At 54.4% G+C, this 25,963-nt stretch overlaps 3 protein-coding genes across 56 annotated transcripts in view; 1 reads left to right on the top strand and 2 right to left on the bottom strand.

Moving 5' to 3' along the window:
* The window catches only part of UBXN11 (UBX domain protein 11), a 44,556-nt gene that overhangs the window by 11,692 nt on the left and 6,901 nt on the right, over window positions 1-25,963 (top strand). For 20 of the 42 annotated variants that reach the window (XM_045377296.3, XM_005544343.5, XM_074015781.1 and 17 more), the window contains 10 exons: window positions 5-59; window positions 492-568; window positions 3,141-3,267; window positions 10,891-11,105; window positions 11,382-11,459; window positions 12,428-12,548; window positions 12,667-12,770; window positions 13,974-14,047; window positions 14,122-14,262; window positions 14,342-14,551. In XM_045377296.3, coding sequence (XP_045233231.2) covers window positions 5-59; window positions 492-568; window positions 3,141-3,267; window positions 10,891-11,105; window positions 11,382-11,459; window positions 12,428-12,548; window positions 12,667-12,770; window positions 13,974-14,047; window positions 14,122-14,262; window positions 14,342-14,534 — 1,185 coding nt within the window. In that variant the 3' untranslated portion in view covers window positions 14,535-14,551. Of the gene's footprint in view, window positions 1-4; window positions 60-491; window positions 569-3,140; window positions 3,268-10,890; window positions 11,106-11,381; window positions 11,460-12,427; window positions 12,549-12,666; window positions 12,771-13,973; window positions 14,048-14,121; window positions 14,263-14,341; window positions 14,552-15,002; window positions 18,069-25,963 lie in introns of those variants that run through there. The other 22 variants (XM_074015813.1, XM_074015808.1, XM_074015818.1 and 19 more) reach the window with 10 other exon arrangements.
* SH3BGRL3 (SH3 domain binding glutamate rich protein like 3) lies at window positions 15,317-17,117 on the bottom strand. Its single transcript, XM_005544340.5, is given in 9 exon segments — window positions 15,317-15,781; window positions 15,905-16,072; window positions 16,653-16,711; window positions 16,714-16,812; window positions 16,815-16,926; window positions 16,928-16,945; window positions 16,947-17,020; window positions 17,023-17,064; window positions 17,067-17,117. Coding segments are annotated over 9 exon segments (678 nt in total). The 5' UTR covers window positions 17,107-17,117; the 3' UTR covers window positions 15,317-15,715.
* The window catches only part of CEP85 (centrosomal protein 85), a 50,224-nt gene continuing 42,267 nt past the window's right edge, over window positions 18,007-25,963 (bottom strand). For 6 of the 13 annotated variants that reach the window (XM_074015755.1, XM_065527110.1, XM_074015766.1 and 3 more), the window contains 5 exons: window positions 25,866-25,959; window positions 24,998-25,048; window positions 21,756-21,863; window positions 20,049-20,274; window positions 18,007-19,676 (listed from right to left, as the gene is read on the bottom strand). In XM_074015755.1, the coding sequence (XP_073871856.1) occupies window positions 19,519-19,676; window positions 20,049-20,274; window positions 21,756-21,863; window positions 24,998-25,048; window positions 25,866-25,959 (637 nt within the window). In that variant the 3' untranslated portion in view covers window positions 18,007-19,518. Of the gene's footprint in view, window positions 19,680-20,048; window positions 20,275-21,755; window positions 21,864-24,683; window positions 24,907-24,997; window positions 25,049-25,865; window positions 25,960-25,963 lie in introns of those variants that run through there. The other 7 variants (XM_005544352.4, XM_065527102.1, XM_045377270.3 and 4 more) reach the window with 2 other exon arrangements.

Genomic DNA, 25,963 nt, shown 5'->3' on the forward strand with positions numbered 1-25,963 from the left:
ATAGGATCGGAAGATAGCAGCCCTGGAGGACCTGGTGCAGACCCTCCAGCCACACCCAGGTAGGAGGTTCTTGGAGGGCTGACCTGCGCCCCCAGTGAGGCACCTCCCCTGGGCCTGGGGCTCCTGGAAGCTTGGACAATGGCTTCTGGCATCAAGAGCATCAAGCTGACTGCTTGGTGGGGTCTGGACAGCTGAGCCCACAGAGGGGCTGCAACATATCCAGGACGGTGCTGGAGTCACTCCGTGCCCTCCTACATGGGACTGAGTCCCATCTGAAGTGTGGAGGACAGGAGGCTCTGAGGGGAGTGGCAGCCTCCTAGAGCCCATCAAGGCACAGCCACAGGGTCAGGGGAGAGGCCAGAGAGGTGGGGAGCCAAGAGGCAGTTCTTGGGGGATCCCCAGAACAGCTTCTTCAGATGACCCTCAGGGCAGAGGTGACCTGGCAGTGTCTTGCTGGAGCAGCTGAAGCCTGTCCCTGTCTTTCCCTGAAGCTGAGGCAGCCCTGCAGCGGCAGGAGGAACTCGAGACGTTGTGTGTGCAGCTGCAGCGGCAGGTCAGGGAGATGGAGGTGAGAGAGGTGCGGCCCCAGGGGATGTGGGCAGCCAGCAGTCCCCAGCTCTGCATGGCATGCTCCTTAGGAACTCGGTCAGAGCCCACCTCTCTGAGCCTCTCCTCATCACATCCCAGCCAGGGACCCTGCCCTGCATTTCCCTACCCAGGACTGGCCCAGAATTTAAAGAGCCAGGGAGATGTCTGGGGTTGGGGCACAGCCCTGCTTTTGGGCCCTCTGAACATGCCTCTCCCCTGCTTAGCAGACCTCATGGCTCCCACTGGACTGAATTGCACAGTCCTCGCCGCGGCCTCTGCGTGCCTCTTCATGTTATCTTGAACCACTCTCCCCTCCAGCCACGAGGCCCTTCCTCCAGGTCTTTGACCACATGGAGCTGCTTCCCAACTCAGGGCGTTGGGCGGTGCTATTGCTGTTCCCTCTACTGAAGTGTTTCCCCACCTCCCCCAGGCCAGTTCTACTGGCCTCAGTCATATCCCCCGGGCCTCCTAGGCGGGTTTTCCATCCCATGCTTTCTCAGTGCCTCATCCTCTTCCCTTGTGGGATTCTGAACTCCACGAAGGAGGAAGCAGTATCCTCCTGTTTGTCACTGTGCACCCAGGACCTAGCACTGAATTGAAGCAATTTGCTGCCTCTGGCTGTGACTTCTGCTCACTGGGGACTCAGTGACCCCAGTCACCTTTCTTTCCCCCACTCACATAGCCATTCAAACAGCAAGGGAACTAGAGGGACACCAGGCACAGGGAAGGGTCCCAGGCACGCATGGGCCCTGCCAGAAGTTCTTCCTGGGATTCAGCCTCTCTCCCTCTCCACGCAGAATTGGATTCCAAAGTCCCAATCTAATTTAAAACCTTGGCAGCAAACCTCCCGGTGCAGCTGAGAGCCCTTCCCTCTCCAGGCTGTTCATACCTGGGCTTGTCCCGGAGCAGTAGCCACAGGCGGTGAGGGCTGTGCCAGAGCCTCGGGGCAGGGGCATGACTGCCCTTGCAGGCATCTCAGCCACACAGTTACCACATCATTCATTTAACAGCCTCGTCTGGAGGATCTGCCTGGGGCAGGCCTGGGGCAGAACATGACCAAGACAGACATGGTCCCTGCCTGCATGAGGCTGCCAGTCTGTGGGGAGGGGAACAAATGAATACACAGGTACAGAAGTACAGAGAGTGCTGTGACTTGATGAAATGGGTGATACCACAGACGCAAGTTGGGGGACCACCTGTGGGGGTGACATTGGGCATGATGTCTGGTGAATGAGGAGGGGGTGGGGTAAGAGGATCCAGGTTTAGAGGGGAAAGGTGCCACTTCCCACCACATAACTTGGCTTGTGGTCGGTGGCTGTGTGGAGGAAGGAGAAGAACGGGAAGAGAGAAGAGGTCGTAGGGCCCTCATCACATTGGAGCCGCCCGTGGTGCTGACTGGATCCTGTCCTGAAAAAAATGGGAAGCCATTGGAAGGCTTCAGTTTGAGAGGTGGCGTGACGAAAAGACCACCCTGCTATGTGGGGGTGGGTGGTGCGGGTGAGGAGAGGACAGGGGAAGGCAGGCGCCGCCCCTGGATTGTCCAGGAGAAAGATGACGGTGGCTTGAACTAGGGTGGTGGCAGCAGATGGAGCCCAGCAGATGGGTTCCAGGCTGCATTGGAGGGGACACCACAGGCCTTGCGGGTCATCCTGGAGGAATGGGCCACAGAGGATTCTCAGGTGGAGGGGGTGCCATTTCCAGAGACAGGAAAACCTGGCGCGGGGAGAGGTCTGAAAGGGGGTTGGGAGCCATGATCATTAGACATCCAAGTGTAGACGGTTGGAAATGTGAGTCTGGAGCTTGGGTGAAATCTGCATAAATACAAATTTGGGTTCTGTTGTATATGTTTGGGAGAGCGTGTGGATGGAGCTGGGCCCTCACGAGTTGGTGTTGGATAGGAAGGGGAAATGATGAAGGAATCTGGAAAGGAACAGCCCGGGAGATGGGAGGAAAACTAGCAGATGGTGAAAGATAAAGACAGAAACGTGCCCGTGCGCTTGGCAGCGGGTAGGTTGGTGGTGGCAGCACCTTGAGCAGTTTCAGAGAGGTGTGGCGATGGAGCCAGGTTAGAGTGGCTTGAGAAAAGAAGTGGGGGTGTGGATGTGTAGACAGTCCAGAAGTTTCCTGTGGCAGAGGGGACATGTGGCCAAGCCCTAGGGAGGCTGGCACATGGTTCACATCCCTCAGCCCTGCCTCCTCCTCACACTTGGGCCAGGCCACATGGTTCCTGCAGCAAGGAGGCCGACCTTACCAAGCCCTCGCGTGGGCCGGGCACTGGCGGGCGTGAGCTTACTTGAGCCCTCCTCACAAGCTTAGGTGGCAGGAACTGTCATCTCCATTTTATTAGAGGAGTCATCTCAGGCTCTAGGGGCTGAAGCAGCTTTCCAAGGTCACAGCCAGGAAGTGGCAAGATCCCCCCACTCATCCCTCTGTTGGGTCAGCTCTGAGGGCCCCATCGCCTGCAGACTGAGGCTGGGCTTTGGGACGACGCTCTTTCCCTGGGATGGGGCTGAGCTGACGGTGCCCCTGCGTCTCCTGCTTCTTTCTCACAGCGGTTCCTCAGTGACTATGGCCTGCAGTGGGTGGGCGAGCCCATGGACCAGGAGGACTCAGAGAACAAGACAGTATCAGAGGATGGCGAGAGGGACTGGATGACAGCCAAGAAGTTCTGGAAGCCAGGTAGAGCAGGGTATCTGTCCCAGGCCCTCTTCAAAAGGAATTCTCCACGAGTTTGCTGCTGGCCGGCAGCTCCCCAGAGGCTCATCTCATTCATACCTGGGCCCCTGACTTGAGTCGCCCTGAGAGCCCACACCTTGCACCTGACACAATGCGGGAGTGGCCTCAGCCTCCATCACTGACCACTTAACCTGCTGGCCTGCTTCTCCCCGGTCCCCACTCTGCTCTCGCTCATCTGTCAGAGACCTCATTTGCCTCTGGTTACATAGTCTACAAAATGCCACTCTAGAAGCTGTTGCTGTTTTAAAAAAAAGCAATCCTTCTGTTCCGGAAGCTGCTCCCAAATTCTCAGGCTTGGCCTCCCTCTCCAGGTTCACTTATGGCCCTTGGAACCCACCTGGTTCTGTGGGCCCCACTGTGTCTTTTTTTTTTTTTGAGATGGAGTCTCGCTCTGTCACCCAGACTGGAGTGCAGTGGCACGATCTTGGCTCACTGCAACCTCTGCCTCCCAGGTTCAAGCAATTCTTCTGCCTCAACCTCCTGAGTAGCTAGGATTACAGGTGTGCGCCAACACACCCAGCTAATTTTTGTATTTTTAGTAGAGACGGGGTTTCACCATGTTGGCCAGGCTGGTCTCTAACTCCTGACGTCTTGATCTGCCGGCCTCCCAAAGTGCTGGGATTATAGGCTAGAGCCACCACGCCCGGCCTACTATGTCTTATTTTTAACTTGACTGCTAATATCTAGAGGGATTCCTCCCACAGTCCCCTCCTGTAGACCCACAGATTTGGGTCCATAGAACTGGCCATTTCTGAAAACCAGGCCCATTCTCTTCAAAGAATGGGAATTGTCACCCAAAAGTTGATTCTCCAGGCTCTAGAGTCAGGCACGCCTGCGCCCTCAACTTGATCCCACCTCGTATCCCTGGTGTGACTTGGGCAGGTGACCTCTATTCACTTCATCAACAAAACAGGAGTGTTTTCCTTCCCTGGGAGTTACCAGGAGCAAATGAGTTAAACGCAGAGTGCCTAGCTCTGGCCTCGCTCGCAGCCATTGTTGTTTCCAAAGTCTGAGGGCAGGGGTGGTCACAGGAGCACAGCTTCCACGGGGCCCATGTGGAAGATGATGGCACCTTTTTGGTTTCCTGTTTCCTGTTAGGTAAAAACCCAGACTCCAAACATGAGAATCCTGCCTCCTGTTTAGGCCTGGGCTCTGGCCAGATCCCCCCAAATCTCAGGGTGCAACGCCCTCACTGCTTGTTCTGAAAAAAACATCACTTCCCATTTTTGTGCCATTTGCAGCTTTCTTTTCTTTTGTTTCTTTTTTTTTTTGAGATGGATTCTCGCCCTGTTGCCCAGGCTGGAGTGCAGTGGCACAATTTCAGCTCACTGCAACCTCTGCTTCCTGGGTTCAAGCGATCCTCCTGAGTAGCTGGGATTACAGGCACCCACCACCACACCCGGCTAATTTTTGTATTTTTAGTAGAGACAGCGTTTCACCATGTTGGTCAGGCTAGTCTTGAACTCCTGAGCTCGTGGTCTTCCCGCCTCAGCCTCCCAAAGTGCTGGGATTACAGGCGTGAGCCACCGCGCCCAGCCATTTGCAGCTAGCTTTCAAAGCATTTTCTTTTTTTTTTTCTTTTTCTTTCTCTCTTTTTTTTTTTTTGAGGCAGGATCTCACTTTTGCCTAGGCTGAGTATAGTGGCACAATCATGGCTCACTGCAGCCTCAACCTCCTGGGCTCAAGTGATCCTCCCACCTCAGCTGTCTGAGTAGCTGGGACTGCAGGCATGTGCCACCACACCCAGCTGATTTTCTTTATTTTTTGTAGAGACGAGGTCTCGCTACGTTCCCAAGGTTGGTCTTGAACTCCTGGATGCCAGTGATCCTCCTGCCTCAGCCTCCCAAAGTGCTGGGATTACAGTTGTGAGCCACTGTGCCATGCCAGCATCTTCATAGCCTTGACAGGGGCCAGGAGTTACTCCATTTCACAGATGGGTAAAGGGAGGCACTTAAGGAGTCTGTGGACTCATTATTCAGGGAAGAGGGGCAAGACTTAAGGCTGACAGCCCACTGGAAGACAGTTGGTCACTGAGGCAGAAGATGAGATGATGCCCAGCTTGAGGGTGGGGATGGTGAGAAGGGATGGGCAGAGAGATTTAGGTAGAATCCGTGGCCTTGGTGTCTTTACGTGAGGGAGAGGACTGGAGCAGTCAGGGATGACCCGAGGGAGCACAGCTGTGGGAAAGATGCCGAGTCCATTTGGGACACAGCAAAGCTGGGGGCTGTGCGGCCCCTGTGATGCTGCACATCATAGGGGTGTCGTGGGGGGAGTTCTCGAGGGACCCCTGGCATGAGTGAGAGGTAAGGCCCTATCAGGTGGCTGCAGGTGCTCTAAAAATGTCTATCCTGGGTCTAGGCCAGAGGCTGACAAGTGCCGCACCCTAGACCCTGCCTGGCAGGCTGGACACAGGCTTCAGGTAGGCCTGCCATCTTGTTGCAGGGCAGCCTTCCTCCTGGCCAGGGGGACCTCCGTGCTCCTTTCCAGATGACCGGTTTCTGGACCCGGCTCTGTGGATTCCTACTCTGCCCTGTTTGGTTGGTTGTGCGCTGAGTGCCTCCAGTCAAAATAACTTGTGAAAAACCCTGCCCTCCATCTTGGAGGCCCTGGCCACACATGTGGCCCCTCTGTGCGTTCTCTTCCTTCTTTTGCTTTTTAAATTTTTTCAGCATGGGAGGGGCCTTGATTCAGCGCTTTCTGCCAGATGAATGACGTTTTTCATCGCTAGCAGCTTCTGTTCCTGGGACATCTCTCTCTCCTGCGTCCCCATTCCTCTCTCCCCAGGTGCCAACCTGCTCCTGCCCAGGAGCCTCAGGCTCACAGCCCGGCCCCCGCTGGCCTGATGCTCGGCTGATTGCTCTGCTCTCCCTCTGTTGGAGAGGCTCCTACGGGCGCTGGGGTGGAGGCCCATGGAGGGTGAGCCAGGGCCGTCTGTACCGAGCCAGGGGGATGATCAAACTTTCTGGAGCCTGAGACTCTTAGGGAGGAGGGCTGGTGGGGCCATTAAGGGGCTTGGCCTCAGGCTGGATCGCTCACTCTCCCCTCTCTCTGCCAGCGTCACAGAGGATGCTGTGCCAGGTGCTTCAGGGTCTGCGGAGACATGAAAGGGACAGTCCGGTCACACGCCACTGGGGCCAGGTGTTGGGCCTTGGGGCTGAGAGCTCTGGTCAGCTCTGAGGTTCTCACTCCCCCCACTCCAACCCTCTGCATCTCTGAGCTCCTCACTTCTTCCCTGTTCCCCTGAGAATCCTCACCCTCTCATCCCCCTCTGAGATCCCCACTTCCCCTACCCCAGGCAGTCCCTGCCTCCCTCCATGCCTCCACCTCTCCCTGCCAGCACCCCGCACGCCTCCCTCCTTCCTCTCAAGCCCCACACTCCTGAGTCTGGGTTGGAGACCCTCTGACTCCACAGCCTGCATGACTCGCCCCTAGGCCTGCCCTTCAATCCCCGTAGCCACCGGCTTGACCCCTCCCCACCTGCCCTTCTAACTCCAGCCTTTGCTCCTGCTCTGTCCCCACAGAGCGCCTTGCTTGCTTCCCTCTCCTCTGAAGCTCAGGGCAAATCCAGCCTCTGCCAGCAAACTCCGCCTGCCCTGTGTGGGCTGTGCTGCTGCTCTGAGGAGGGTTCTGCTTGAGGGAAGGGGCTCAAGGCTCTGGCTGAGGCAGGGTTCAGGTCGGGTCAGACCCCAGATGGGCAGATTGCTGACGCCCTCTGAGTTCATTTCCTCCCCAGTCGTGCTGATGGGCTTCTAGGGCCACGGAATGGATGTGGTAATAAACTCTGACAGCCACTGTCACCTCGCTGTTGTCATGCATGTCGCAGTGCTTGGCACATGGGCAAGGTGTGTGTAGCTGCATGTGATTGACTGTGATGCCCGTGTGCCCAGGCTTGGATGATCAGAGCACATTGGGACAATTATCTGCACAGGATGAGGTGGGGACAGGGTGGTGCGGGACCTGAGTTCAGGTCCTGCCAGGCCACAGGCTGGTTGAGTGCTCTGGCAGTGGCCAGACCCGCAGGGCCTCGTTTCCTGCACTGGCTCCTCTGCAGAGCCGAGTGACTGTAGTAAAGTCCCCAGAGCGGGGCTCGGCTTGCAGGTGTGTGGTAATAGCGGTTCTACTTCCCGTTGCAGCTGTCTTTGCCTGAGGGTCAAGGGCAGGCACATGGAGGGTGGCACTGCATGAGCTGCCGGGTGCCATGGGCACTTGTGCAGTGAGGGACTGCCACCTTGCCACTGAGCATGGCAGGGTCTGGCCCTCTTCTGGGCTCCACAGCCCCCACAGTGATACTTACACATGCCATTGTCACCGTTTGCCGCCCTGTCTTCTTCACTTGAGTCTGAGCCTGAGGATGGCAGGACCCTGGGCGTGGGCATCACCATGATTGGCAGGGTCTAGCAGAGCACGGGTGCTCAGACATTGCTAGACAGCAGGATCCAGCCCTGCTTCTAGTGGCCCAGTCACTCTGGGCCAGGCCCAGGGCTCAATGCTCCTGAGCTCAAGGGGTACCCAGCATGGCTGGAAGGCAAACAAGCAAGCAGAAAGCAGCAGCCTGTGACGAGGGCCAAGGGAGTGGGCGCAAGGGCTCTAGGCATGCAGCCTCGAGGCAGGTGGGGGGGCTCCTAGCAAGGCTTCTTGGAGGAGGTGGGGGTGAGTAGGCACAGTTTGAGCCCAGCGATGAGTAGGCGGTGCTAGGGACAACAACAGCCACCATCTGCCAAACACTTCCTCCAAGCCTCACAGCAGCCCTGTGAAGTGTGGCAACTTTTATTGTCCTCATTGTACAGAAGAGGAAGCTGAGGCCCATAGAGGCCCAGGGTTACAGAGCTCAGAAGTGCCCTGCAGTGCCCACCAGAGCGCAAGGCGGGGGGCATGTTGAGGAGAGGCTGGGGAGGCTGGGTGCTAAGTAAGGGTCTTGGGAGTTGGGCCAAAGAGCTTGGACTTGACCTCCCTTCTCCTCATTTTAATACGCTTGTGGGCTCTCAAAGTTGGACGAGGCCTCAGAAGTGATCTCCCAGCGTTGCCACCCTCCTTGGAAAAGGGACCCCAGTAAGCAGCCTCCCAAGAACCAGTATTGAGAGGCAGCTTATGAGATCACTGAGCACTGAGGCTGAGTCACTTGGGCCCTGCAAGCTGCATGATCTGGGGTGTGACACCTCACAAGGCCCAATTTCCTTATCTGTAAAACAGGAACAGTGATGCCTGCCTCCTGGCATTTGGCACAGGGCCATCATTTAGATAGGTTCACCAGCTGGATCTTGCAGGCAGCACAGGGTTCATATCATCTCCCCATTGCACAGAAAGGACAGCTGTGGCTCAGAAAGGAAGTGCCTTTCCATTTGAGTTCTGCTGCTAGCTCAGGGCAGACCTGGGACTTGCCCTCTGACCTTCCTCCTGCTGTGTGAATCCCCAACTGCACCTCTCTCCATCCATGGGTCAGGCCTCAGTTGAACCCTTGTGGGGTGGTGGTGGGGCTCACTGACTTCACAAGGCCCTGCTGTGGTAGCTCTTCCTGTCTCATTCTGTCAGTGCTGGTTTGCCCAGAGCTGTAGTTCCTTCTTCCTGGCCCCTGGTCTTCTCTCCACTCTGTGCTATCCAGCATCTGACTAGCCCACCTGCTTTTACTTCTTTAAGCCAGGGCTGTTTTCTTGGCAAGCTTCTCTCTTCCCTTTTGTCGTTTCTCGGCATCCTCCCTGGTCTGGCCCCATCCCATGTCGACCACCCATGTTCATCAGCCTGAAAAACCCCTGGCCCTGGGAGGTGACAGGAACACTGAATTAGGAGTTGGTGTATTTGGTGCTCTTCCTGGCTCTGTCTGGTCTGATCAGGCCATGTCATCTGACCTTTCTGGGCCTCACTTTCCCCATCTATAAAGAAGACAGAGCCCTGGCAACACAGCGAGACCCCGTCTCTTAAATTTTTTTTTTTTTTTAATTAGCAGAGTGTGGTGATGCTGCCTGTGGTCCCAGCTACTTGGGAGGCCGAGGTGGGAGGATCAGTTGAACCTGGAAGGTCGCGGTTGCAGTGAGTCATCACCGTGCCGCTGCACTCCAGCTTGGGTGACAGAGGGAGACCCTGTCTCAGAAAAAAAAAAAAAAAAAAAGAGGGTTGAGGCAGGCATTGTATGAGATTACCTATTCTGCTATTGTTTTTAGGTTTGCCTATTTGTATTTAAAGTAGTTGTTAAAATCATGTCTTGGTATCATTCTGTTAGGTGAGTTTTTCCAGGGCATCTCAGGGACTGTGGGGGAACCCCAGGAGGAGGTGGGGGCAGGTATAGCCCCTTCAGGGGTAGGAAGTGTAGGGGAGAGGAGAAGGCCAGCTGGGGCCTACCATTTCACCTGCTGCAAAAGCAACAGGAAGCACATCTGCACCTCCCTGGTACAGCCACTGCACCACTGAGAGGAAAGGAATTGGGTCCCCAGAGCCCTGACCCACATCCTGCCGCAGCCTGCCTGTCCTGTGAAAAACAGCCTCTCCGAGGCCCCGAAAGTTACTGGTGTGTTGTAGGGCACACCCGAACAGATGACTTACTTGGGGACCAGGTCCCATCAAAGATGACAGAACAGGCCCCTGGTCTGTCCCCAGCCAGCGTCTACCTGTCCTCCACTTTTCTGCTCTGTTATCCGTCATGGCTGGCCCCACCACTCCATATTCTCCCCCGAAGCCAGTGCACAGCTGTATGTGCCACACATTTTTCAGAAGAGGAGGACAGAGCTTTGTCAGCTTCTCAAAGGGGTCTGTGACCCAGAAATAGTTGCACAACCTACGGTCTGTTCCATATCTGTTCTGGCCAGCAGCTGTCCCTACATCCTCCCTAAGAGCCGTCTGTCCCTCTTCTGACCTCCCTCTCCTGAGATGGGTGGGGGAAACAGACTTGAGAGGCAGCCCCGACTCCCTTCCCAGTTCCTCCTCTCACCAATTGGCTTGGGACAAGTCATTTTTCATCTCAGTGGGCCTGTTTCCTCATGTGTAAAATGGAGCTAAATAACCCCTGCATCAGCCTGGCGTGGTGGCTCATGCCTGTAATCCCAGCACTGTGGGAGGCTGAGGCGGGCTGATCACCTGAGGTCAGGAGTTCCAGACCAGCCTGACCAATATGATGAAACCCCATCTCTACTAAAAATACAAAAATTAGCCGGGTGTGGTGGCATGCACATGTAATCCCAGCTACTTGGGAGGCTGAGACAGGAGAATCACTTGAACCCAGGAGGGGAGGTTGCGGTGATCCAAGATTGTGCCATTGCACTCCAGTCTGGGCAACAAGAGTGAAACTCTCTCAAATAAATAAAAATACCCCTGCCTCAAGCCTCAGGGTTGGCATAAGGACCATGTGTGCAAGGTGGAGTTGGGCACAGTAGCAAACATGGACAGGGTACGTGTTCCAAGCTGGCTCTTAGGAAGATAGCTGCTGTTACTATCTAGTGTTGTCCTTCCTTTTCCCCAGGGAGTCAGTTGAGGAGACACTAAGACCACTGCCCAGCCTGGGAGGGAGCCACAGAGACTAGGGCTGCTAGGGACACGGCAGCCAGGAGGCGGCTCATAGGTGTCTGTCCTCTTTGCCAGGGGACTCATTGGCACCCCCTGAGGTGGACTTTGACAGGCTGCTGGCCAGCCTGCAGGATCTTAGTGAGCTGGTGGTAGAGGGTGACACCCAGGTGACACCAGTGCCCGGCGGGGCACGGCTGCGTACCCTTGAGCCCATCCCACTGAAGCTCTACCGGAATGGCATCATGATGTTCGACGGGCCCTTCCAACCCTTCTACGATCCCTCCACACAGGTAGGAGCGGTGTTGGGGGGTTGGTGTTCTAATGCCCCTGCTGCCCACTGTTAGTTGGGGATGATGGAGTCAGTTCACCCCAGGTCCAGCCTGCCCTCCATGGGGCACCCAGGCCCACACACGACTTGCAGATGCCCCTTCCCCAAGGCCTGGGACTCAGCTTCCAGAGTGCAGCACTGGGTGACCCTGGATCTAGGGCCTGCCATCCAGACTAGTGGCAGGGCAGGGTGGGTCCAAGGCCCAGGCCACCCGCTCACTTTTCCTCTCCCCTTGCAGCGCTGCCTCCGAGACATATTGGATGGCTTCTTTCCCTCAGAGCTCCAGCGACTGTACCCCAATGGGGTCCCCTTTAAGGTGATGAGCTGCTCCTCAAACCACACCTTTGGGGATTTTGGAGGCTGTGAGGATACACAGCCTCCCCAGGCACCTCCCATTCTGAGGGAAAGCCACTGTGCCCCCTGGGGGACCCCAGTTTGATGCCCTCCAGGAGGATAAGCCTGAAGCTGGGCTGGGAAGGGAGCAGGGAGGACCGAAACAGAGCAGCAGGCAGCGCCCTCTGCTGGCACCCTGGAGACAGCCTCGGCTGCAGGGCCACTGCCTCCCAGTCCTCCCCAACTTTCAGGACACCTTGACAACCTGGGGTCCCTGCAGAAGTGACCCGGCTATCCCCCAAGTCTCCTGAAGCTATCTGGGTAGGGTGGGAGGCAGTGCTGTGAGCCACATGCAAAACAGAGGGGACAGATGTTGGGACTCAAGGACATAAGGTAGAGCTGGCCCATGGGTAGGTGCCACCACCGGAGCCCGTGAGGCTGCGTGTTCCAGAGGGTGGTGGGTTAGTGCCGCACTGAGGGCGTGTCAGGGAGGCAGCATGTGTCACCAGGGCTCAGGAAACAGCATGAGTCATGACTGGGGGTGTTTAAGGCATTTGTGCCACAATGGGGGCCTCGGAGCCTTGATGAGGCAAGTGAGGTTCCATGTACGATGATGCAGTTTGTGCTGCAGACTGGAAAAAAGCAGGGGCTTCGTCCTCTCCTGACCCCCTCACACTCTGCCTTCATGGTAGGCTCCTGAGAGGGGGTCTCCAAGGAGGGTGTCAGTACTGCAGCTTCAGCTGGCCTGGATGGGGTGCTTGCAGGAGCAGCAGGGCTGAGGAAGATGACAGCAGTATGAACTGTGGCTCTCCTGAGGCCTGGTTTTCCTCATATGTAAAATGAGGGTTGCATTAGACCATACCCTTGGCCTGTGTTTAGGCAGATAGGGCTAAAAGTGGGGCCAAGGACTGAAGAGCTGGGCCCACTGCTGTCACCCTTCTTTCTTGCCAGGTGAGTGACTTGCGCAATCAGGTCTACCTGGAGGACGGGCTGGACCCCTTTCCAGGCGAGGGCCGTGTGGTGGGCCGGCAGCGGATGCACAAGGCCTGGGACAGGGCGGAGGAGCACCCAGGTGAGTTTGGCCTCCAGGTTGAGGCAGGGGGCCGGGGGACTGCAGAACAAACTCCAGGGGGGCTCCATCACCACTCATAGTCCTTCCTGGGCCCCGGTTCCCAATGCTGTCCCTGCAGGCTCCAGGATGACTGCTGAGAAATTTCTGAACAGGCTCCCCAAGTTTGTGATCCGGCAAGGCGAGGTGATTGACATCCGGGGCCCCATCAGGGACACCTTGCAGGTGAGGCCAACCCTAACTCCCCCAGCCCTCTTGGGGGAACTTTAGCACCAGCCCTGGTCCAGCCTGCCAGAACAGTGTCTTATCTGGAGGCTCAAGTTTGAGGCACCTAATGAGTCCCTCAGAGCTGTTGCTCCACTGTCTCCTGGAAACTGTGAGGCTGGTGAGGGCACTGGCTGGGCCCTAGAAAGCAGGTGGGTTGGCTGTAAGAGGACTAAAGTCAGTCCAGGCCAGGGGTGAGCCCAAGGCCCAGGCCACCCCATCAAGGTCTAGGCCAAAATATCCAGCTCAGTACTGGGTACTCCCTTCGTGGTTGCCTCAGATTCTCCTTAGCCCTCATCATTCTGTCTCCTCGCCCCCTATCCTGCTTCTCTTCCTAGGTGTCCACATGTGAAAGGCACCAAACCTTAGTTTCTCAGGCCTCCTCTGCCTCCCTCACCCACACATTGCTAAGTCCTGTCTGGTCTGTCCACCCCCAGAACTTCTCCCAGATGCATCCCTTCTCCTGATTCCCACCACCCACCACCCTAGTCTAGGGTCCAGAGTATCTCTCCCAGACAGCTGCCTCCCACTGCCACTCCTGCCCCTGCTGACCATCCTCCAGGCTGCCTTCCCTGTTGATATCTTCCAGTGGTTCTTGAGATAAAGCCATGTTCCTTATGCTGGCACTCAAGGCCCGTCCTATATTGCCAGGCCCCTCCTCACACCAACCTATTCCTTCCAGTCCAATTGAGCCCCAGCTTCAGCCACACATAATGCTGGCAGTTGCCCAAATGTGTCACCACCTCTAGGAAGCTTTCCCTGACCCCAGGATCTCTGTTGATGCTGTCTGGAATATCCCTGCACCCATTCCATTTCTAAGGACTCCCACTTATCCTTCAGTCACAGCTCAGTTGTCATTTTCCGAGGGAAGCCTTCCCTGACCCCAGGCTGGGGTGGGCTTCCAGCCTGATCATCATCTGTGTGGGTTTCTGTCTCCATTAGACCGAAACCGGGGGTTACCTGGGGGGGAACCATGGGGCTGCCTCCCAGAACCTCCTTCCCCTTCCATTGCCTCTCCTCTGGCCTTGGTTTATACAGAACACCCCCTCCTGCTTTGCTCACTGGTCTCATCTGTCCCTGGTCAAGGATGTGTCCCTTTAAGGATTGTGGGAATGACTCAAATGGGGCCTAGGGCTCTGTCCACCCTCCATTGATACCTTCCAGAACTGCTGCCCATTGCCTGCCCGGATCCAGGAGATTGTGGTGGAGACGCCCACCTTGGCCGCTGAGCGAGAGAGGTGAGGGCAGGACAAGGAGGTGAGGGCCTGGGGGCATTGGGTCACCGAGCGCTGATGGCCTCTGGGCTGTGCAGGAGCCAGGAGTCGCCCAACACGCCAGCACCCCCGCTCTCCATGCTGCGCATCAAGTCTGAGAATGGGGAACAGTCCTTCCTACTGATGATGCAGCCTGATAACACCATTGGGGATGTGCGAGCCCTGCTAGCGCAGGCCAGGTGGGCACAGGGCAGGGCTGGGACCACAGAGGGGCTCTGGCCTCACTGCCCAGCCTGATCTGCTCTGCCTGGTCCCCAGGGCCATGGATGCCTCTGCCTTTGAGATCTTCAGCACATTCCCACCCACCCTCTACCAGGACGATGCACTCACGCTGCAGGCTGCAGGCCTCGTGCCCAAAGCAGCACTGCTGCTGCGGGCACGCCGAGCCCCAAATTCCAGCCCGAACTTCAGTCCTAGTCCCGGTCCCGGCCCCAGTCCCAGCCCCCAATAAAGCGCCCGCCCCCTCAACCCGCTGCTCCGCCAGGCTCTCAGGGGTGGGCCATCTTGCCAGGCACGTAGGAAAGGCCTGGGACCAGCTGGTCCAGGGAGGGGGCGGTGCCGACCCGCCCCTTGGTAACTTGAGCCCCAGCTGGCGGGCCTGGCTGCTGGGTCTTTGTCTTCTAGGTTCCTCTTTCTCCCAAGAAGGGCTAAGTGGATCCTGTGAAGGGAGGGATGCAGTGGGGGGAAGGAGCTGGCCCCAGCTGGGTTTACATTCTCAGCTGGGACAGCAGAGCCTCACTGTGTAGTGTGCAGCCAGCAGATACCTGGGCACAGGCACAGACCCACCAACTTGTGGGGACACCTCAACACTGCACAAAGCCATTTTGCCACTGGACCCATGCCCCCAAACTAGCAGAACTGCAGCTGGGTACCCACCTCCCATGACACACTCATACTTAGCCATTGTGCTCCAACACAGGTGCATGGGATGGCCACACTCACTGACAGGCATGCAAATGTGCAGTACACACCAAGGCACAAACAAGCGTGATATGGACACCACATGCATGTGAACTGGAGGGTGACCCACCCAGACTTCTCCAGAAACCACTGATCCATACAGGTATGTGTGTACCAGACATATCCAAACACATGCACTAACACAGAGGTGACAGTCCCATGAGAACAGCTCAGCCACCCTTCCCACAGAGCACAGTCTCAGCACAGTCACAACTACCAACCTTGCCCAGGGCAGGGACCCAGGAAGCCCAGGCCACAACCAACCAGACACAGTGCCAATGGAACAGGACATCATTTAATTGTCTCTAGGGTCCTCCTGGGAGAGGGACTGCGGGGCCTTTGGCAGAGCTCTGGCTGATGGAACCAATAGAGGTGCCCATCAGCCAGTGCCAGGCAGGATGGCGGCCCCAATGCTTGGCTGGGGGCAGCCAGCATTTGGGGCTGTTGCTTAAGACAATTTCTGAGACTAATGGGTAAGGAATGTTGCCTTTGGATGGAGAAGAGGGGACTACATTTAGAGAGGAGGGAGGAGAAGTGGCCTGGATTGCGGGAGGGACTCTAAGGTTAGGATAGGAATGACAGGGAGTTGTTCAAAAGGTCCTTCATGGCCAGGTGAAGGCTTGGGGGAGTGTGGTGATGGAGTCCAGCAGGGGAACTCTGGACAGGCTTGACTCAGGCCAGCTTCAGGAACTCCTGCAGCGTGTTTTGTTCCACGGCCTCCACGAAGAGCTCATAGTCCTGGGGAAGGGGAGGCAAGGGGTGGTCACCTGAATGCAGGAGGCCCAAGTGCTTTGTGGCAGATCTGACCCTGGCCAGAGCCCTCTTCCAACACTCCCCCCACCCCCGAGTCCCCCCCCATACCCCACAGTACTGGTCCCCGTTGACAATCTGGGGTGGGGTGGCCTTGGGGTTGCCCGCCAAGGCGCGCATCTCATCCCTCAGGGCGTTGTCCTGGGAGATGTCCACTAGCTGGTATTGGATGCGCTTCCCATCCAGGATTCGGGTCACCTCGCTCTGCTGGGACTTGATCTGGGGACAGAGGGTGGGTAGGGGTTATTGGATAGGCTGGAGGATTTATGGGGGGAATGCTGGGCAGGGTGAGAGAGGCTGTGACCAGGAGCTTTTGTCCCCCCGACCCCCCTCCACACTAGGGGAGGGTTCTGGCCTCTAGGAGTTGGGAGGATGAGTCAGGCTTGAGGTGGTGCAGGATGAAAAGAGGGATCAACTACGGGGAGGGGGTCAGAGTGAAGGGAAGTGGGATCAGGCTCAGGGTGGGGAGGGCAGGGCAAGCCCCCCAGGCCCCGGAAGAGCAGGCTGCCGTCGTGGTCAGGGTCAGCCTGGTAGTGGGAGTGCAGAGAATGGATGTGGGGTTGATGGGGGATGGGCACGGGAAGTTCATGCTGCAGCTGCAAAGGACCCAGGATGCCCGATGAAGACGCTCAGGATGGGGCCTCGGGACCGGATCCGGGAGACAGTGCCCAGCACCTCGCCGACGCACTCCCCCACCCCGTCCCCGTCGTGGGGGCGGGTCCCGGGCGCCAGAGTCCAAAACACTGGGACACAGCCCTGAGCTCTCCCCCCTCCAGCGCCAGTCCGGGCGCACACTTACTTCGCGGGAGCCGGTGACCGACGTGCTGTAGACGCGCAGGCCGCTCATGCTGGGGGTAGACGGGCTGGCGGGCAGAGAGCGGCAGTAGTGGCAGCTGCACTGCCGGGAGACGACGCCGCCGCCGTGCTCGGGAGCGGTTTCCTTCCTGCTCCGCCCGCAAGTCATCGCGCTCGGGACCAATGGGCGGCGCGGGCAGGCGGGGCGGGGCCTGCGCGACACCGCCCCGCGCGCCGGAGGCCCCTTCCCTTCCCCCTGGGTGACCAGGCGCGCAGAGGGACCCGTCCCACGCAGGGCCGCCCCTTCTGTGGCTGCCCTGCTCGTCCTTTTCGGCCCTTCCCTGATCTGGAGCTCAGTGTGCCTGGGGAGGAGCTGGGTGGCAGGAAAGGCCCGGGAGAGGGTCTGGCAGAAGCCGCCTCTCCAACCGCACACAGGTTTGGTGCATCCAACTTCCCATCTACCAGAGCCGCTGTCTCCAGGAGGAGGTGCCCTAAATAGTACAGGGCAGCTTGGGGCTTTGGAAGGCTTGAGCTGCTTTCAGACCCAAAGTTCTCATATTAAGGTACCTTGCTCCAAGGAAACCCCCCTCTCCCCCGCCAACACACCACTAACCCTAGGGGATAGGAAGAGCCCATGCTTACATTTCCCCCCCCCAAGTTCCTCTCCACTCAGGTGGGAAGGTTTAGACAAGGGTGGTGGCAGGATGCAGAGGCCACACCCCCAAGGAACCAGATGGAGACCAAGGCTGACAGCTGGGAGGTGTGGCGGTAGAGGGTGGTGTCAGGATTCTTGAGACCCTAGGGTCAAGCTGACCTAAGATCCACCCCTGGTCTTGGGGTGGTCCAAGCTCAACCCCAGCTCCATGCATGCATGCCCCAAACTGCTACTCCTCCCAGCAATTCAGGAGTTGAGGGGACAGACTCCAGCAACCAACCCAATTTTGGAAACCTAGCTATCTGGCATTCAACATAATGCTTCTCAGATGTCCCCCTGGTCCAAGGCTCAGGCAGGTAACAGCCCAGAAAGACAACCCTTGCTCGGGTAAAGCCACTTCCTCACAGCAACCCAGAGGCTGCCAACTTCCTGCGAGGACTGCTGAAACTTTCCAGTGACAAACTTCTGCTGTGACTCAGGGAAAGTTTGCCCAACAGAAAGTGAGTGGGAAGAGATCTGGTCCTACAGAACGACAGAGGAGCAGAACTGGCAGAGAGAGGGATAGGAGGCTGGACCTGACAAAGGTTCCTCCATGCTGCTACCTGGGGGACCTGGCTGAAAACCCAGACTTTGGCTCTAACAAACCAAAGTGAGGGGTAGAATAGCGTGGTGGTGGTAATGGAAGGGTATGGAAAACTGAGGAGTCTGTTAAGATATTTTATTTTATAATCAAAATAGGCAATACAAACAAGTTGACATAACAAAGATTCATATAAATAACTGGTTATAAACTTTATGAGGAAAAATACCCGTGAGCATGGTGGCTGGGCTCCCAATGCACAGGGTGGAGACCAACCAGACGGCTCTGCCTTTAAGAGGCAGGAGCCCAGAGGCTGAAGGGCTGGCTGGGTGGGGCTGCTCTGAATGGAAGGGATAAGTCACTCCATAAATAAAACACAAACTTGTAAAAACACTTAAGAAAGAGCCTCATTCAGGCTCAGGCATGAGGTCCAAGATGCTGCCAACAGCCCAAAGCTTAGCAAAAATCTTGTAGTGGCTGACTGGCCCACACATGGCCCCTGCCTGGCCTGGCTCCAGATCTAGATGAGGCATGGCTGGCCCACCAACCAGACACTAACAAGTGTGAGATGCTCCCTAAACCAGGAGGCAAGAAAAACCAGAGGGCAAAGGGCCCTCCCTAAAGCCCCAGAGAAACAACCCAGGAAACATTAAAAGCTGTACTTTAAAGCTGACTTATACTGGGTACTCTGAACTTTCAAGGAGGCCAGAGCAGGAAAGGGAGAGGAATAATCCCCACCACCCCCAATACAAGAGAGGCACAAATTAAAGGGCTGGGCACAGGCTGTAGCCCTCGGTGAGGGGGTAAGCAGCTTGACAGTTGCGCTGTGGTCTTTGGGATATAATTCTACCCAAGGCTAGAACCACAGAGAAGAGTTTGCACTCTTAAGTCCAGGAAGGGGGCTACCTGGAAGGCCTGAGAACAAAGGAGAAAGGGGCTGTGCTAAACACATGGCCAGGGCCCTAGGGACACAAGGCAGCTGGAGAGTGGGATCTCTTGTTAAATGGCATGGTAGGCAGATTAGAGTCCCGGCTATAATCCCTAGGGCCCCAATCCTAGTAGTTATGTGCTAACCAACACACTACCCTGAGGCTTCTGGGACAAGAAGAGCCCTGAGGAAGAAGCAGTGAGACCAGGCATGAGAAAACCCAGAAAGCCAGCTCAGTGTTCCCAGGAAAGCTGGAACATGGGGCCTGAGAATTCTTAAATGGCCATTGTTACTAGTACTCGCTCGGCCTTTCCAGGCCCCTCTGATGAGCTCTCTAATCAGCAGGACCAAGGTGTGAAGTGGGAATTAACAGGGATCCATCCCATTGGATGAAGAAAGGTGAACAGCCTGTTCGTCTCTGATGTCAGCCTAGGGCTGGGAACAGTTTGTGAGGACTCATCTGTTGTACCTGCCAAAAGTTAATTAGTAACTCACCGTTGAGAGTGAATTAGCAGGACAAACATAATCCAACATGCCAGTGTGGGGTAGGACAGTTCCCTAAGCCCTTGGCCTCCAGATGCAGGCTCTCCCCTCCCCTTCTGACACTTCTCTCTGGGAACAGCAGACAAGAGAATGTCAGGGCAGAAACCTGCTGGACTAGTCTCTCAGCAGCCCAGATCCTCCCTGGGGGAATCCCCCAGAATTCCTCACTGTGTGACACAGTTTTCTCCCATGTCCTGGGCATATCTGTCTGACATGGTGGTCCTTAAGTCCTCAATGTCACGACGCAGCTGTTGAACCTCCTCTAGTTTCCTCTTGATCACATCTGGCTTCTGCAAATCTAGCTGAGTCTCTGGGTGCTGTGCTGCTGGGGAGAACATTTCAAGAGAATGTTAGTTGCAAGACACTTTCATGTGGAGGGCACAGTATGGATAGGCAGTATCTTGAACTCACAGTCTTGGGACATACACTTTAAAAAAAGCATCTGGGGACAGTGGGTTAATTTGCTGCTGAAGGCCTGCTTTTAGTTTGTCCTGCATGCAAGTACCCCATAGGTTGTTTCCAAAAACAGATTTATGAACACCTACTTTGCGAAACAAATAAATGTCCAGAGGGCAGTGGCCAGGCCTATGTACTCTGTCTACATATTACTGTAAGAATATGGGAAAGTGGGATGGGAGAGAGAAGAGAAAGAAGGCCCCTCCTTCCTGGGCCCCAGACTGGTCTGAGGACTCACAGTGAATGCCTAGGAGCAGGGAGAGATTGGGATCATGGCCCTGGGCCCTCTGGGTCACAATGCTACAGACAGCCTGCAGATCTTGAAGGCAACTAGCCAACTCCTGGTACAGCTCAAGTGCCAGCTGGGCTGTGTCTGGTGAAGGTGGAGACCCTGGTTGGGCCTGGCGCAGGTGTTCCTGGAGTGTCAGATTCTTCTCAATCAAGTCCTGGTTTTGCACTGAAAGCTGAGCAGACAGATGGGTAAGCACATTAACTCAGGCCCAGGGAGAGGAAGAGTATCTATGCATGTATGTGTGGGTGTGGAAGGAATGGGTGAGTCATAGGCAGTGTCCCCCCTTCCCCAACCCTACCCCTGCCAACAGGCTTTAGCACTTCCCCCACTATCAATATCAGGCCTGATTCTTCCTGTGGGTAGGCTGGGCCCACAGGGCTCTAGCACTAGAGAGGAAGCCAACCCTCAACTGGTTCTGAATCATCAGCATCCAAGTTTCTGTTCAAGAACCAGAGAAGATGCTCCCGCCCCTAGGAACTCTATCTCAAGTCAGTCCCTCAGCCAACTCTGTTAGCCAGGCTATTAGAGAAGGTTTACCGTGAACCGTGAAATCTGAGGAGACACTGGTTTCAATCTCTCCCTGCCACCCTGACAAAAGTGGCCAACAGCCAGCCTGATCACAGTTGTGTCAAAGGAATAAAGACAGTAAGAAAGACAGTACGACAGCTAGTAGCCACTAGGTGAGGGGCTGGAGAAGCTGGGACCTGGAGGATCCAGCCCTGGAACGAGTCCTGCCTTTTCAAACTCTCACCTCAGTGGAGTCAGACTTTATTACAAAAACCATCTATTCATGTATGTCTGTCTGTTTCCCTCTCTTCCTGACAGCTTAATCCACTTCCCTTCCCTTCCTACCTTGACTGTGTTTTTATACAGTCTGAATAGAGTCCCTCCTTCAGTCCCAGGCCCTCCACCCACACTGGGCCATGTGACAATCCTAGCTAAAGGAGGTTCCTTCCTAGGTACTAGGCCAGTCAGTGAACTTGATTGCCCCCTGCTGACAGCTCTGTTTAGTGCATGAAGGCCACCAAATCCTCAGTCTTCTCGAACTCTCCACTCCCCAACCCCAGAAACCTGCGGCTTCAAGAAGACAAAGGAAGAGAGAATGACTTTCCCCATCAAAAAGCATTCCTGGGCCTGGCGCAGTGGCTCACACCTGTAATCCCAGCACTTTGGGAGGCTGAGGTGGGCGAATCACGAGGTCAGGGGATGGAGACCATCCTGGCCAACGTGGTGAAACCCCGTCTCAACTAAAATACAAAAAATTAGCCGGGCACGGTGGCTCGTGCCTGTAGTCCCAGCTACTCAGGAGGCTGAGATGGGAATCGCTTGAACTCGGGAGGTGGAGGTTGCAGTGAGCCGAGATTGTGCCACTGTACTCTAGCCTGGCAACAGAGCAAGACTGTCTCCAAAAAAAAAAAAAAAAAAGAAAGAAAAAAAAAAGCATTCCTAGGTAATAATTATGGACATGCTAAAACAGGCTTAGGGTCTGTAATATAAAGGATGATGCAATGCACCTTTCCTCTGCCCCCAAAGCTCAGTAGGGACCTTTCCCTTTCAAACACTGAGGTCCCTATTGGAGTAGAGATGGGGAGGGCATACAAAGAAATCGGGTTTGTAGAGGCAGAACCAAGAGGTCTGACTAATGCTACTCACCTCCTTCACGGCTGTGCGCAGCTGCTGCAGGGCTGAATCCCTTCGTTGGGCCTCCTCTCTCAGGGCCTGGCTTGTTCCTTCTTCTTGAGCCACTTCCTGCTCTAGGCTCTGAATCACACAGCCAAGATGTTGAGGGAACACAGGAGTAACAAGTCTGGTTCCAACAATATCACCGCTGGCTTGGACTATATAGTGAAGACTCACCCTACCTACACATTCCTGCTAAGAAATCATTTTACAACAGTCCTGATTTGTGACCTCCCATTTAAACCCTCCTATAGCCCTTGACCACATACCAAATAGAGGTCAGCTTCTTAGCAGGGCATTCAAGGCCACGGTAGCTCCTACCTACTTTTCTAGCCATATCTCTTTCCACCCTCCACATGGCCAGCCTCTACACTGCCATAATGAATGACTGGCCCTCATCCCTGAAGGCTGCAGCGTCAATGCTTCTGCTCACTTCCCTTTTCCTTTGTTCAAGCTGCTCTTCTGCTGTTACCTCCAGGAAACCTCCAAGGCCCACCTGAGCTTTCTTCAATCTGCAAATCAGGTCCAATTAATCCTAATCCTACCTTGCTATCATATCCATCATGGCTTACAAGTACATCTGCTTAATATTCTAGTTGGCTATGCACATGATCCTTCACTCCACTCAAACACAAACTTTCTTGAGGGCAGGGAATGTGCTATTCAGCTGAGTTCAGTATTTACTGAGCGCTTACTGTGACAGGCACTGAGGAGAACACCAACAGTTCCTGTCTTTTAGGAGTTAACAGTCAAGTGCTCTTGACAATACTGTCTATTAAATGCTGTTCAGAGACATGGAAAGGGGTAGGAGAGCATACTCACAGGTGCCTAATCTAGTGAGTTCTGTGTAAGTGTGTTCGTGTGTGTAGGAGGGGTCAGGGGAAGGGAAATATTTAAGCTTTTAAACTTCTGCCTCATTCCATTCATTCAATTTTTCCTCAAATTTTGAAACTGATTTGAAGTGTGCAATTTTTTTATATTTCTCATTTTATATCAATAAAAAAATATAACTGCCAAGGAAAACACCCCGTGATCATGAAATATCCAAAGTGACGATGAATCCATCTAATTCCAACAAATTCACCTGATATATATATATATATATATATAATATATATAGTCTTGCTCTGTCGCCCAGGCTGGAGTACAGTGGCGTGATCTCAGCTCACTGCAACCTCTGCCTCCCAGGTTCAAGCAATTCTCCTGCCTCAGCCTCCCGAGTAGCTGGGACTACAGGTGCGTGACACCACGCCCAATTAATTTTTTGTATTCTAGTAGAGATGGGGTTTCACCTTGTTAGCCAGGATGGTTTCAATCTCCTGACCTCATGAGCTGCCCACCTCGGCCTCCCAAAGCGCTGGGATTAGAGGCGTGAGCCACCGTGCCCAGCCTCACCTGATATTTTAATTTGCTTAAGTAGTCTTATCATAGGTAAATGTGCCATTTAAAATGTCAGGCCTTTCCAAACTTTGTAGAACCCCAAGGGTTCTAGGAAACTTAATTTGAGATCCATTAAAAACTCTACTAAAAACCTGGGATTTTAAATGGGTATATATTAAAATGCTTGCCAGGCTTGACTACCTCCTTACAGGACTTGAAAGAGGTGAACCAGATAGACGTAGCCCAATCCACATAATGGCAAAGGCAAGGCTGCAGCCTCCATTTATTCCCTCAAAATAAGTGCATTTCAGGTGTTTTGGTGTGAAAACTTTTAGAGTCCAAAGAGATACTGAGTGAACCTGCTTTACCCAAGATTTCTTGGAGAACCCAGTTAAAAACACTCCCACTCTGGCCCAAAATAGAAACCTGGAGTCATCTTTGATTCTTCCCTGTTCTTCAACCCTTACATCTTGTCAGTCACTGATTCCACTTGATGTTACCTCCTAAAGTCACTTAAATCTATCCCCTCGGGGGCCGGGCGCGGTGGCGCAAGCCTGTAATCCCAGCACCTTGGGAGGCCAAGATGGGCGGATCACGAGGTCAGGAGATCAAGACCATCCTGGCTAACACGGTGAAACCCCGTCTCTACTAAAAAATACAAAAGAAACTAGCCGGGCGAGGTGGTGGGCGCCTGTAGTCCCAGCTACTCCAGAGGCTGAGGCAGGAGAATGGCGTGGACCCCGGAGGCAGAGCTTGCAGTGAGCTGAGATCCGGCCACTGCACTCCAGCCTGGGCTACAGAGCGAGACTCTGTCTCAAAAAAAAAAAAAAAAAAAAAAAAAAAATCTATCCCCTCACATCTCCCTGCTGCTATGCTGCCTTATGCCAGGTTCCCTCATCATCTCTCACAAGAATTTCTCCAACAGTCCCCTGGACCTTCCCTCTCTCCAGGATGCGAATCTTCCACACTTGAGCCTGAGTTGCAAACCTGACCACATCATATCCCAATTAAATGCTGTCATAGACTGGGCATGGTGACTCATGCCTGTAATCCCAGCACTTTGGGAGGCCGAGGCGGGTAGATCACCTGAAGTCAGGAGTTCGAGAGCAGCCTAGCCAACGTGGTGAAACCTCGTCTCTACAAAAAAATACAAAAATTAGATGGAAATGATGGCGGGCACCTGTAATCCCAGCTACTTGGGAGGCTGAGGCAGGGGAACTGCTTGAACCCGGGAGGCAGAGGTTGCAGTGAGCCAAGATTGCACCATAGCACTCGAGCCTGGGCGACAAGAGCGAGACTCCGTCTCAAAAAATAAAAAATAAAAAAAACTAACTTAGTTGATAGAAAATGCCCTCCCATAGCCTGGAATGCCCAGGTCTCCACTTGCCAACTTAAAGTGAATACTTCAGCAGTATCAAACTGCTTGCAGCACCACGTTTAAACTATGCTGTTTCATGTCTCCATGTTCCCACTCATGCTGTTCCTCCTATCTGGAATCCAACACATCCTATCCACCTCCTCTTCTTTGCCTGGCTAACTCCTCATCCTTCTAGGTTCAGGATCTCCAGAAACCTCTCTTTTACCTCCATTCCTCCCACTGACTCTCCTGTGCTCCCCCAGGATACTGTGGGCACTGCTCTCACAGTACTGTGCTGAAACTCCCTACTATATTTGTGTCCTCTCAGCAAGGCTCGGAAGCACTGACTGGGGTCTCATTCTTCTTGTATCCCTAACACTGAGCAACCTGCATAGCAGAGAACAAAATAAATATTGGCTAAATTCTAGAGATTCCATCATTAAGTTCTGCCCACCATGTCCCAAGGATTCCTGCTCACCTGTACTTGTGAGCGCAACTGATCCATCTTCTGTTGCTGCTTCTCCACAATCTGAAAGGCAAAGTTATCAAGGAAGGCTGCCAGCACAAGGCTGACAGTGAGGTCAGAGGGCAACAGGGCTGCACTAGGACATGTGGTCTGGCTATTAGACCATTAACAGCGAGACCAGGATACAGATTAGTGAACTCTACCTACAGAAATATAAACCAGACTCCTAATCCTGGCTAACTAGCTTCACAGTACTGTGCTCCAATCACAAAGGTTTATACAGGAATGTAGTGTGGACCCATGACCACTACTGGGGAAAGGGAACTCTCACCCTAATAACTGCAGGCCAGTGGAATCAACTTTATATATAGCCAGTGCAAACTCTTGTTCTTTGGTACAAGGACATGGCTAAAAATTCAGTTTAATGAAGGTTGCCATTTCTAGCGCTATTATGGTGGTTGTTATTTACAGCTTTGGTCATACTGATTATCCAAGAAGGGACCCTAAACAGGCCTGGTTTCTTGTCTTTTAAAGACTGCAGGTGTTCTCTGAATCAATTCAGGGTTCTGTATGGGCCTGAGCCATGAAAGTACACCAAACTTTACAGTACCATTTTGGGTCATCTAATCTAGACATTCAGAGGCATATCACCCCTCCTCTTACTTTTGCCTGTATTCTACGTGAGTCAAGTTTGCCTGTTATAAGGATGACATTCTAAATACAAATTACTATACAGGGTGACTTCTCAGAAAAGAAAGAAAAGCTCTTGGTAACAAATCCTAGATAGCCCAAAGCCAAGAATTCATGTCTGCCTCCCAATACACAATCTTCTCTTTCCTCCCAGCCTACCCTCCGTTACAGCCTGGACATCCTCAGTCACCTTTTGGAGCGAATCGTATTGCTTCTGCCAGGACTCCATTTCCACTTCTGGACCTTCTCCACTGGTCTCCTCCACAGACTGTTTATCTTGCAGGCTGA

This window comes from Macaca fascicularis, chromosome 1 (assembly GCF_037993035.2).
Source record: "Macaca fascicularis isolate 582-1 chromosome 1, T2T-MFA8v1.1".
Lineage (NCBI taxonomy): Eukaryota > Metazoa > Chordata > Mammalia > Primates > Cercopithecidae > Macaca > Macaca fascicularis.